The sequence below is a fragment of the Tauraco erythrolophus genome, chromosome 1 (genome assembly GCF_009769465.1).
Source record: "Tauraco erythrolophus isolate bTauEry1 chromosome 1, bTauEry1.pri, whole genome shotgun sequence".
Classification (NCBI taxonomy): Eukaryota; Metazoa; Chordata; class Aves; order Musophagiformes; family Musophagidae; genus Tauraco; species Tauraco erythrolophus.
Genome location: NC_141465.1, coordinates 5,885,155 through 5,897,763, shown reverse-complemented (window position 1 = coordinate 5,897,763; position 12,609 = coordinate 5,885,155). Strand labels below are relative to the sequence as shown.

General features: G+C 44.0%; 1 protein-coding gene across 4 annotated transcripts in view; it reads left to right on the top strand.

The window, feature by feature from the left end:
• The window catches only part of POLQ (DNA polymerase theta), a 65,206-nt gene extending 61,506 nt beyond the window's left edge, over positions 1-3,700 (top strand). For all 4 annotated transcript variants that reach the window (XM_086619802.1, XM_086619659.1, XM_086619733.1 and 1 more), the window contains one exon: positions 3,587-3,700. In XM_086619802.1, the coding sequence (XP_086475928.1) occupies positions 3,587-3,700 (114 nt within the window). The remainder of the gene's footprint in view (positions 1-3,586) is intronic.
• The last annotated feature ends 8,909 nt before the right edge of the window (positions 3,701-12,609 follow it).

Here is a 12,609-nt window from a genome sequence, read left to right as displayed (position 1 = left end):
CTGCTTCAATCCAGGCAGGCTGTTTTAGAGATGAAAAGGCTCCTAATTTTCTTTCTGTAGAAAACCGAAATCCCCTGAGTATAGGCTTTTACAGCTTTAGATACTGACTCCAAGTTATCATGGTGTCCTCAGAGGAACTGGGGCCAAGTAAGTGGATTTGCTAATTATTTATTGTATTATATTTTTTCATTAACAACTTCAACTTCAAGGGAAATTATTACCAGCTTTTCTAACTGCCTTCAGATGTATTTCTTTTTTATTCAGACAATGTAGGTTGGTCACATGCTTGATGCTGGATCTAGCTTATTTTCAGCTGCTAAAGTGCACAAGAGAGAGCTAAAAATATCTTTCCATATATCTAGGAATTTGTTTTCCAATCTGACTATCCTTACAAATGGTTTGTAAGCGAAATAACACTAGTGATTGTTCTGTTTTCATTTGCAGTCTATCAGTGAGCTAGCTTGCCTCTCTTAAAAGTCCAAATTGGAGTAATACTTTTTTTTTCTTGTGCTGAAGTTGTGAAATGCCTGGGGCACCAGAGCTTTCCTAGTCTGTGCAGAGTGAAAGTGAAGGTGGGGAGCTTTCAGAGCTCATCACAATAGCAAGACTGTGATAATATTACCAGATGGTAGAAGGAAGGTTGACCTGCTACCTGTTGAGCTGACCCTGACAACAAGGAGTCAGGTAGGAACGTAAAGGTATAGACTAGATTAGGAATTAAAGGCTAGATGCTTCTAAACTGCTTGCTTGTTCCCAGCATCATTGCATTTATGTTTTTAAGGTGGCCAGTATTCCTCCAAGCATGTTTTAGCTGACCATTGAGAACCCTAGAAATGGTGCTCATTGCTTGATGTACAGGAAATTCAGAGACTAAAGCTGCCCAGGTCGGGGCGTTGGTGCATGTCCTGTCTCATCCCATCAGGTTCCTCAGGAATCTCATGCAAGTTTTCATGTCTCCCCTGCCGGGTGCCATTCCTGATTGTAGCTGCAGCAGCCTTGTTTTGATGTTCCTCACAGTATGCTGGACCTGTAACTGTTCTCAGAGAATCTCCCGCTGTATGGTTCACGTTTCTTTTGAAATGCTGGGCCTCAAACTTGATCAAGGCTGCAGTGGTTTGAATAGATTGGAAAATTGATCTGTGTGTCATACAAGCAATGTTTTCTTGTTCTATTTTCCAGAAATGCATTTGTTTTCTTTCTCACAACAGTGTGCCGTGCTTAAGTCCTGTTCAGATTTTAATCTCTGATAACCTCATTTTTTTTCCTACCCAGGCTGTTATTTTTCATCTTACTTTTGAACAGTAGATTATTTCTATCCTAGTTCTGTATCCTGCTTCTCTCTACTTTGTACTCGTCTGTGCTGAATTACATCTTATTCAAAGCATTTTTCTAGGTTATCATTTCAAAATGTGGTATGTAAGGGGTAGGATTTTTGAAGGCAAATCTCCCCCTAGTTCTTAATGCTGTTGTTACAAACTCTTGTACTCTGATCTCCTCAAATCCCTCCTCTGTTTCCCTGTAAAAACTGTGGAGATATTTCTGCTGTGGGTACCTGTGAGGGAATTATGAAAACACATGGAAGGGTCAGAAAACATTTGTAGTCCCCATGTTTACACAGTGGCCTCTAGCTGAGATGAGAAATCACAGTAATTTCAAAGCGTCTTTTAATTCTGCTGGCGAAAGGTTCATGGGATGGGTGTGGACCGAAAGATTCATTTAAATAAGCTATCCAGGACAGTCTATGGGTCTGTGTGGGTCTTGAGATAGGAAAGAGAGTCCCTTTGTCCAGGGCAGATATTTACGGTCAAGGAAAAAAAATCCAGTCTCTTCCAATTCAAAAAGTCCCAGGCAAAAATGCTTTCTGGTCCCCTAACTGCATACCGAAATGAGTGTTCTCTTAGGAATACTTTTGGGGGGCAGCAAACGTTGGAGTTGTCTCGACAAAATAGTGAGAGGGAACCTGGGTGGTGTTTCTAGCACCTGCATAGAATGTGATCTGCTTTCCCAGAGGTTTGTAGTTTGTGTTTCACAGAGTGCCTCTCGTGCTGACACGAGGAGGAACATCATTCTTTGCCTCTGGTCTGTTTGGTTTGTGTCTTGGTTTCAGTACATTTACGTTTTCAGAACAGACTTCATGAAACACTTAGAATTATGCAGCTGGGTAAAAGAGGAGACTCTGATGGACTCTCAAGGGTTTTATGGAAAATCTTGCCTCTTTTCAATGTTGTCTTAAAAGTGTGGAACCAGTCACAACTCCCTGCTGCATAAAATGTTCCTGACTTCGCAGGGTTTCTTGATTCATAAACCCTAATCAGGATTTTGACACAGTCTCCCACAGCATCCTCACAGCTAAACTGAGGAAGTGTGGTCTGGATGATCGGGTAGTGAGGTGGATTGTGAACTGGCTGAAGGATAGAAGCCAGAGAGTAGTGGTCAATGGGACAGAGTCCAGTTGGAGGCCTGTATCCAGTGGAGTCCCTCAAGGGTCAGTACTGGGACCTGTATTGTTCAACATATTCATCGATGATTTGGATGAGGGAATAGAGTGCACGGTCAGTGAGTTTGCTGATGACACTAAACTGGGAGGAGTGGCTGACACACCTGAAGGCTGTGCGGCCATTCAGAGAGACCTGGACAAGCTGAAGAGTTGGACGGGAAGAAATTTAATGAAATACAACAAGGGCAAGTGTAGAGTCTTGCATTTGGGTAAGAACAACCCCATGTACCAGTACAAGTTGGGGACTGAACTGTTGGGGAGCAGCACAGAGGAAAGGGACCTGGGGGTCCTGGTGGACAGCAGGATGACCATGAGCCAGCAATGTGCCCTTGTGGCCAAGAAGGCCAATGGCATCCTGGGCTGTATTAGAAGGGGTACGATTAGTAGGTCAAGAGAGGTTCTCCTCCTCCTCTACTCTGCCCTGGTGAGGCCACATCTGGAATATTGTGTCCAGTTCTGGGCCCCTCAGTTCAAGAAGGACAAGGAACTGCTTGAGAAAGTCCAGCGCAGGGCCACAAAGATGATGAAGGGAGTGGAGCATCTCCCTTATGAGGAAAGGCTGAGGGAGCTAGGTCTCTTTAGCTTGGAAAAGAGGAGACTGAGGGGGGACTTCATTAATGTTTATAAACATGGAAAGGGTGACTGTCATGAGGATGGAGCCAGGCTCTTCTCACTGGCATCCAATGATAGGACAAGGGGAAATGGATATAAGCTGGAACATAGGAGGTTTCGCTTAAACATGAGGAAGAACTTCTTCCCAGTAAGGGTAACAGAACATTGGAACAGGCTGCCCAGAGAGGTTGTGGAGTCTCCTTCTCTGGAGATGTTCAAAACCCGCCTGGACGCATTCTTGTGTGATCTAATCTAGGTGGTCCTGCTCCGGCAGGGGGATTGGACTAGATGATCCTTTGAGGTCCCTTCCAATCCCTAACATTCTGTGATTAAAGCGTTCGGTTGCACTCCCATCTGTGGCAAGTCAGTGCAAATAAACACAGGAGAAGATTCTAGGTGTCCAGCCACCCTAGCAGTTGACAGAAGAACAGAGCACTGGAGTTATGCGTACATCTGATGTCTTGCCTTTTCTTGTAGGTTGCTCAGATCGTCAAGCACGAGATGGAAAATGCCGTCAAACTCTCAGTAAAACTGAGTGTTAAAGTGAAGATTGGACCTAGCTGGGGAGACCTGCAGGACCTGGAGCTCTGACACGAGATGCAGCTTTCTCGCATGTCATGAGACAGAAGGTGCCATGGACCAGGCAGGGCGAGGGCCTGCGACAGACCTGCGTGCGGTGCGATCCTCCCGTGTCGTGTTTCCACAGATGTCGTCGCAAGCTGCCTTCTGAAATGTGTGGTGGAAGCTGCTGTGAATTCACCAAGCCAAACCTTTCAAAGGTCGGACAGCGCAGTGCAGCCTGTTTGCAGAACTGTGACAGTATGAATTGCTAAAAGCACAGTATTTAAATGAATTCTGTTGAAATGTGCTTGATCTTGTAATTTAAAACAAAACTCCAAAGCCTAATGAATTTATTACATATGAAATGAGCTGGATTATTTTATTAAAAGAAGGAACGAACAAAGATAATTTGGCAGTTGTGTGTAATTGTGTCTAGGACAAAAAAGAAATTTGTGTTTGCCCTTAATGTTGAATTTTACAGGCCTCTGCTAGGATTGTTTTGTTCTGAATTCTGCTCATGTGCTGAAATGGCTTCACAGTTGGCTGGATTTCTCACTGAGCAGCTGTGCAGCGTTCACAGTGAGTAGAATCTGTGCTTGGTTGGCCTCTGACTTTGAGGAAAGCGTTTTGGTGACTGAGTGCCGTAATTCATCCTGCTGCTACCTTACAGACTGGCCTTCAAAGAGATATTGTTTGGACTCTCTTGTTGTTAACACAAAATCGCTAGCAGAAACATTCCTTTTTAAAGAATGAAACTCAATTTATTTGTTAAAAACTTAATGGCAATTTGTATTTTTGTGAAGAAAAAAAAATATGTCTGGCCAGCTGAAGTGACAGTCTTGCTGGTGCTTGAGGTCTGATGCGTTAGAGAGTGTTGCTGAACGGTGGTGGGTGACCTGTGGTTCTTCGTTCAGAGATACGTCTCCTGGGGAAGCCTCATACCCTGCCTGCTGGTAGCCTTCCGAAAAACTGCTCGGGCTTCCCCCGCGCTTTGCCTCAGCGTCTTTGACACCATCCCTGTGATCGGGGGAGTTTGAGCTTGTCAACCTGAGCTGGTCCTGAGACTGTCTCAGGTCCGCTGCTGGGATCAGATGCTTCAAAAGAGGGGGCAAGGAAGGAGCTCACAGGGAATTAATTCACCACTGTTTGGTGTTACTCTCCTCACTGATACCTTCTGGTCTGGCTAAACCCCATATCCCATGGTTTCTTTTTCCTTCCAGATGGTTGTGATAGTTATACAAGCTCAGCTGTTTTTGTTAACTTCATACAATGCCTGACCTTGAATTCTGTTACTGGCACCATGTAGCCCTTGTATGTTATGAGAAAGGGAGGACAGGTGCCTCCTGCCGTCATCTTTATGCCTCTTTTATCATGTCTTTCTTCTGCAGTTCCTCCCTAATGTAAGCAATCTCCATCTTTCCATTCTTGCCTCCTGTGAGAAATTTTCAAGCCCTAATTATTCTTTCATTTCTGAACTTCTGCCAGATGCTTTTTAAGAAGCGTACTTTTGTAGTTGCCTTTAGAGCTGGATCTGAGAGGATGCAGACTTGGCTTTTGGCAGCCCAGTAGCGTGCTTGGCCTTGTTAACTCCAAACGTGGTGCTTTTGCCGTGTCCGTTATCCTGACATCAGAAGTACCTGGCGCTGAGGTTTCAAGAACATGGTGAGTTTTAAACTATGTCAATAGGGCCTGTGTACAAAAGGCCGCATCCTGGATTCCAATCCACCACCTGCCTGTTGTGCAGCAAAACAGACACGTGGTATCGAGTCAAAGCCCCAGGCGAGGATGCCTTGACTGCCCTTCTCAGCACTGACTTGGCCTCCATTCCTGTTTTGTAGTTCACTTTACATTGAGATTTTTTGTTTCCTTCCTGCCTGCTGTGTGCTGTGGTTTTCTACCACCTCTGTCACCTGATGGCTGAGCTCTTTATCCACAGCATTCGCTTGATACACAGTTATTTCTTTTCTAAGCTTATTAAAGCCTTTGTTATTAACAGATCTGAGCCTTGGCACCCCGATGTCTGACCATTTGTGTGCTCTGCCTGTGCACAGAAGATGCTGGGTTGGACTAATTATCAGTTCACACTGCCTAATGATTTCCTGTCCCTAGGTGTCATGTGGTGACACACCTGTGCTGTATTTCAGGCCTCACCAGAGCTGCTGTAATTCGAGTTGCTTGTTCTTTGGCACAATACAATATTTTCCTCCCATGTACCATCTTTAGAATGTCAGAAGGATGGATCTCATGTATTTCCCAGCAAGCTCTCTAGACAGTGGTGATGCTAATCAATAAGGGGATTGACACACAACTTAACTTCTTTTGCTAAACATACTCACGGAGTTCATTTTAATTAAGCAGTAATTTGGAGCAAATGAGAAGATAAAAGGTGGCCACTGCTCTGTGAGTGAGGTGGCTGCGGTATTTGAGTCACGGTATTAGAGCTGGCTCTGAGCTGTTGCCTGATTGCTGCTGTTTACCTTCCTTAATTCTGATTAGATTCTTAACTATAGTGAGATGAAGCAGGGGATGCAGAAGAGGGTGTAGGTCAGGTACGCAGAGGCACTGCTCAGAACCATGCAGAAGAGGATACCTGTTATTTTCTGCAGTTGGTAGAAGGAAGTTGGCTGCTCACATTACTTACTTATTTTTGCCTGTGCGCGCCTCTCCCTCCACCTCTGATGTGCTGAGGCCTGTGTTTAGTTAGAAACTGGGCTTTTTACTAGTTCAAGACCTGATAACCAGAGTGGAGGTTACTCTGTATTCTTGTAGACAGGATGGGATGCATGTGATTGTGTTCACTCTCTGTTCCTCAGCTGGTTTGTCTCTCTTTCTCTTTGCAGCCCGCTCCTGCCTCCTGTTAGTTGGTGCTGCGCAGCACGTACTGGTGCTGCAGTAACACGCATGGTCCAGCAGCCCGAGAAGATGGATGCACGCTGCGGAAGGGGTAGGAGTTATGTTTGTTATGGCAGCCTTGCCCCTTGATGTGCACAGAATTGCTACTTCTGCCTTGTGCCCTGCACTGCCCTTGCCTGGCTGCTGCACCAGCAGGCTGTTGTCTGTGGGCCAAAAGAAATTGGATTGGGATCCAGTCCTGACAAATAGCTGTGGTCACCAGGAACTTCATGCCACGTGAACCTGTGTGACCCAGCTCCTCGCAGGGAGAGCCCGTCCCCTTTGGCTGCTGAGCAGCCTCGTTTCGTTCAGTTCTTACCTGCTTTCTTGTCAAAACAACTCAAATTTCGACTCAGCCTACTCCTGGCACTGGGCAGAACTTCCCCAGACTTGGTAGCAAAAACTCCTGCCATTGATGTTTGATACAGCTACTTGGTCCATTTCCTCACACGCAGACCAAAGCTTGTTTTGCCTTCGTCTGTCTGCTGCAACTTCCCTTCTGCCCTGCCTGCTGAAGGTGCTCTGTGCGCTTTCTGGTAGCTGAGCAGTGGTGGAGGAGAGGCAGGTGAAAATGACACACACGTACTCTGAGCTGCCTTAGTCCTTTTGCCTTTTTCCTGTGCTGTTTACATTTCATCAAGAAGAGAGTTGTAGAGTTCTTCCTGCTATTTTTGCCTATAAATCCGTAGCTGAAAAGAGGGAGCTGGAGCTCAGGAGCTTTGGCTGACTCTTTTGAGCCTCTCCTGGCAGAGCAACTCAATCGAGTTGTTGGTAAGCACCCTTAAACGAGCTCACTTCTGCCCTTCTGAGATTCCAGCTTTTAACCTGAAGTGACATGAAGGGTGTGCTCAGTCAGCTGAGAAGCCCAGGTACCAGGGCTAACATTCCTGGGTACTGGTATTGTGATTATGAACACCATGTGAGCTCCCTGCAGTAAAGCCCAGGAATAATAGCTGGGGTCCAGGTTGTGGCCCTGCGTGAGGTGCTGGAGGAAGGGAGGTGCCATCCCCACCCCAGCAACAACCATGGCTGCATTCTCTGTATTCCTGAGTGAGTGAGTAGTGTAAACTCCATCCAAAGGCCTTACGTAAACCACGGACCTTTGAAATATTATAAAGAATCTAGGAGTAGAGGTTGGGAAAAAAAGAGAGCTCTACACCAATTAATATCAATTCTTTCCTTTATTTTCTCCCCCCCCCCCCCTTTTTTTTTTTTTTGGTTGTTACTGGGGACTCAAAACAGCCTCAGTTAAAGATGCCTTAGTTTTCCTTTTGTGCCGCTGATTTAGGATACCTGTGGAAACAGGACACGGTTAGTGCAGGAGTGTGTCATTCACCCCAGATTAGCCTTCGTTCTGCTATATAGCTAATGACTCATTAACAAACATATTCCGTCCACGTTTCCTTGACATTGAATCTGAATATTGGTTGCTATTTAAAAAAGTACAATGTTTGAGTTGTTGGTTTAATCACAAAACAAAACACATGAATGGAAACACTCATTTACGTGACTATTGCTTATACACCTAAGATGAGGAGTTGACTACAAATGGCCACCTGGAGTTCCTGAATGAGAGAGAGTGTGTTCTTACTGAGACCATGCTGAGGCCAAAAGCAGTCAAGACTGAAATATACTGTGCTTGAATTCACCTTTACATTATGGAAAAAGATGTAGGTTGGGCACAGGGTATTTAAGGAGCGTAATTAACTGAAATCTGGCTTTTTGCCTGAGTTACAATACACACAGTTTATAAATAGAGGAGTCTGGAGGTTGGACACTGCTTACTGAAGTGTTTTCTTCACTTCTCAAATTGTATACTGAAAAAAAGTTTTGTATGCATATCTGCATATGTTGTGATGTGAAAGGGCTTCTGTAAAACGAATGTGTAAACTGTTCCAGAGAATTTCCATGTGATAATTTTTATACACTGTGTGTAATAAATAGGGCATTTCTGTTAAATATTTGTGTAAGAAGCTATATTCTGGTCATATAGGGCATGTCTAATTGATGTACATAGTTGAACTGTAGAATTGTAAAAAATAGTTTAGAAAACAGGTCATTATACAAAACAAAACCTGATTCTCAAATTTTCCTTTATTTTGTCTTTTAATTCAAGATTTGAAGCTTGAGTTAAAAATCTAGGAATGGACTTATTTTTTAAATAAAATATCTTGTACTTCATTGAAGACTTGCCAACTCTGAAAACATATAAATAATCTAATTTAATGTATTTTTCTCTGCATACTCTGTCTACAGCTCTCGGCATAAGATTAAACACATCTGGTCAAACCCAGAGGGGTGCGTGTGCTGTTGGAAGTTCTGTGTGTCTGGTTTGGGATGTGGATTTATGAGAGCGAGCTCCTGTAAAGAAGAATGTGAGGCAACAGGGTATCCAAATGAACAAAAAGCATTTTAAATGGAACAAATTATTTCCAGTCAATCTGGTCTATTGTAACTCAGGATTGCGGTGCTGAAGATACCTCTGAGTTTAGGATTTTGCTTGAGGTAGTGCTGCCCGAAGTGGGAAAGGTGAAAGCACATGATTTCAACATCCAGCGACAGCTAAGTGTCCTCAATTTTCTTAGTCAGGTCAGACACTGTGCTTGCTGCTCTGGATGCTGGATCTTTATCCCTTTCACTAACAGCCTTTAGTAGCGTCCAGGTCAGGCCTTTCAAAAATCCCACACTCCCCCTCATTTTACAATAAATCAACCAGGTGTGAGTTCTTCCTCCCTCACTGAAGTTTTTAAGTGAAGTTGTTTTTTTTTTTCCACAGACATGGTAAATCTTGATAGAAAGCATTTAACAGTGTGCACTAACAAACTTATACAACATATACATTACATATATATATTTTTATATATAGAATGTTCTATATACAAACATATACAACTTTTTAGATCTCTACAGACTACAATAAAATTGATAATTATAGCCACAAGTGGTGAACTTAACAGAAAGAGTAGTTTGTAACTGTCTGGAAATATGTAAAATATCTAAGAGTGGAAAGCAAGATACAGCTGTGACCTGCTGGGGAGCACGAGAGAAAACCTGTATTAAAAATTGCAAGTTTGAGGGGTGTTAGATTCTCATTTCTCTGTTGCATAAAAATGCAAGTGTAAATCTAGTGGCAAGTTTTTTTTCCCCTGGTGTTAAGCGAGAGACTGTTGGCAGCCAAAGGTGGTCAGGCATTGTGTAAATGACTTGTTGAAGACGCTTTTCTCTCTGGGTGTGCTGTAGTGATTAGCAATTAAAAGTTGCTCCTAAATTTTTACAGGCTTTAGCTTCAGCCTGAAGACATGGCCACTGAAACCAAAGGAACTGGGATTCGTGCAGGATTAGCCACCCATGTGAGGTACAGCCAAAAACTTGCGCAGAATGCGGAGCTCCCTGTTGTCGCAGTGAGCCAGCGGAGCGCCAAGCGGCACAGCTCACCCGGGCTGTGTTCCCAAAGGCTGACGACCGCATTACACCAGTTCCCAGTAGTGGAAACTGGGCCCGTAGCCTGCGGGGGTACCAGTGCCACACTGGAACTTGTACCAGCCCCTCCACCTGCACTGGCTCCGTGCGGACACGCACACGTAGAGCTGGGTACAGAACAAACGGTGGGGCGGCCTTGCCTTGGTGTTTGTGAAGACTGCTTCGCTTCTCCGTAAAAGCAGAGAAGGTGGGAAGAGTGAGGGCTAGAAAGGTGGCTGGAGGGCTTGAATGATCTGCTGCCCCAAATGATGCTGTTGCCCAGAGACTAGTGGTTTTGGAAGCACAGGCCAGAGCACAGGCAGAGTGAATACACGTTTAACCAGAAGCTAGAATGTTGTTCTCTTCTATTTCTCGTTCTGGGTGCCTGGTTACAGTGGTGCTTCCTTAGACACACAAGTGGCCAGTTCTGTCACCTGGCCACTGGATGGAGTTCCTCAACCCAGTTCCTGTTGGCATGGAGTGGTGAATTTGCTGTTTAACACACAGGCAGAGACATTCTCTCAGCTCATGGACAGCTCCAATTCCTTAACTCTCAGCAGAAACCTAGGCACTGCCTGGGCTTTGACCTTTTTTCCCAACAAGTTTCCACCATTCTCACAATTATAGTGCAATTTAGTCTGTGACAAATTTTGTGTCTCATTCCCAGTTGAGCTAGACCTGTCAGGGTGTCACTTTGATTTTGCCCACAGAGAAATGTAAAAATCCTGTAAAGCACAAAATTCACGTTGTGCTACAATGTGAATTTAAAACTTAATACCTCAAATCTGTTCCAGCCCTTTAAGTTGTGTGGCTGGGCTGATGTGCAGCCAGGCTTCTGGACTGTACAATTTCCTGGGCTCTATTTTATTGTAAGAAAAGGAAGGATATGGGAAAGGCATCTTTTACCATCTGAACACTGGGATGGTACAAACACCAGCGAAGTTAAGATCTAGTGAGGAGAGGGATGCTGCCTGTCTGCAGCAGTGTCCGCCAGGACTCCTTGAAGGGACAGAGGATGTCACTCTTCTTGTATAGAAAATTTTTAAATGCTGCATTTCCACCTTTTCCTCACTTTTCCTTTTCTAATTTGAAACTATGTCCAGACACATGAAAACCAGCCTTCAGTGTCCTGTTTCCAAGCCAATCTTGGAAAACTTTCTAACCTAACAGTTGCCCTGTGTGGCAGAGAGGCTCTTGCAGGCTTCCGTGTCTGCAGCACACTCAGGGGCTAGGAGTCTATTCACATAGACAGGTGATAGGTTCTACTTACTGTTGTCTTCTGCAGCTGCAGGTTGGAGAGTCTTCTGCAGAGTTCACTGTAGAAACCAAACAAGCCACTCTGAAGCAGAAGCAAATTACTTTTAGCAGCATGAGCAGAAAATCAATTGCCACTCGCCCATTTTATTTACATGCCAATTCAGCACTATATGTTCACAATTGTTTTTCGTGCTCCTCCCCTGGCCCATCGTTTAGTCTTGTGGCTGTGATCTCTCTCTCCCCCCAGCTTTAGCGGGGTTACTGGACAGTTTCCTTAGCAGAATTTCAACTGCCTACTTAAGAAAAATCACTGCTCTGCAAGCTGCTAAGCAGCTTCTGTGAGCAGAACTTGACAGGACTCTCCAACTTGCAGCCCTGTGGTTTCCCATCTTGCCTTTCCTAAATTGAAGAAGTGATTTCCTAAGCTGGTTTTCTATTCCTGCTACTGAGAAATAAGGCAACCAAGTGATACAAATGCCATGGGGATGAAAAATGCCACAGCCCCCTTCAAGGACAACTGAGATGAGTGTAGAGCACATTTTAAGCGGTACAGATAAGGATGACATGTCGTGTGCTCTGAATTGCAAATAAACCATCTATGTTCATGTTGTAATGACATTTCAGATAGTGCCTGTCTGTCTGTTGAAAAATCTGTAACTTTAGGGCACAGAATTTTGAATTTATTGATTCTTCTGGTAGGAGTTAAAGAGCACTGATTTCAAGCAAGGTTTTTCAAGGGAAGTAAATAGCAGATAAGAAAATGCAGCTCTGCTCATTTTTATGTTGAGCACAGTAGCAAACATGCTTGAAATGTACTGGTTTTTTGAAATGTCACTTTTAAAAAATAAAGATTTTTGCCATTTAAGGTGGGGTTTTTTTGCTCAGAATAGAAATAAATCCCATTTTTCTTCGGTCACAACATGCTTTCTTTTTCTTTTTTTTTTTCTTTTAAGATGTCAATTAGTCATGCAAAGTTTTATAAGTGCATTAACATTCGAGTTTGTACAGAATATTTTTAACCAGACGCACTCCCCACCGTTCATACCTACAGCTTTGAAAAACTACATGCCACAGTGATGGTTGAGTTCCTTTTGGAAAAAATTAGGCTACCACATGAGCCAGCTGTTGGAGTAAGACCCACGTGACTCTAGCTTCCGTCTCACAGTCTGTAAAATTTCTCCTTGACTCCCACTGCGATGAATCCGATAATAGTAACAGGAAAACATCTAGGAGAAAAAACTGTCTCTGGCCAGTGACTAGTAGATTTGGGAATGAATGTTGCTTCCCTCAACAGTGTTCTTAATAAAGCCACAAGCAGCTTCTTTGAAAGT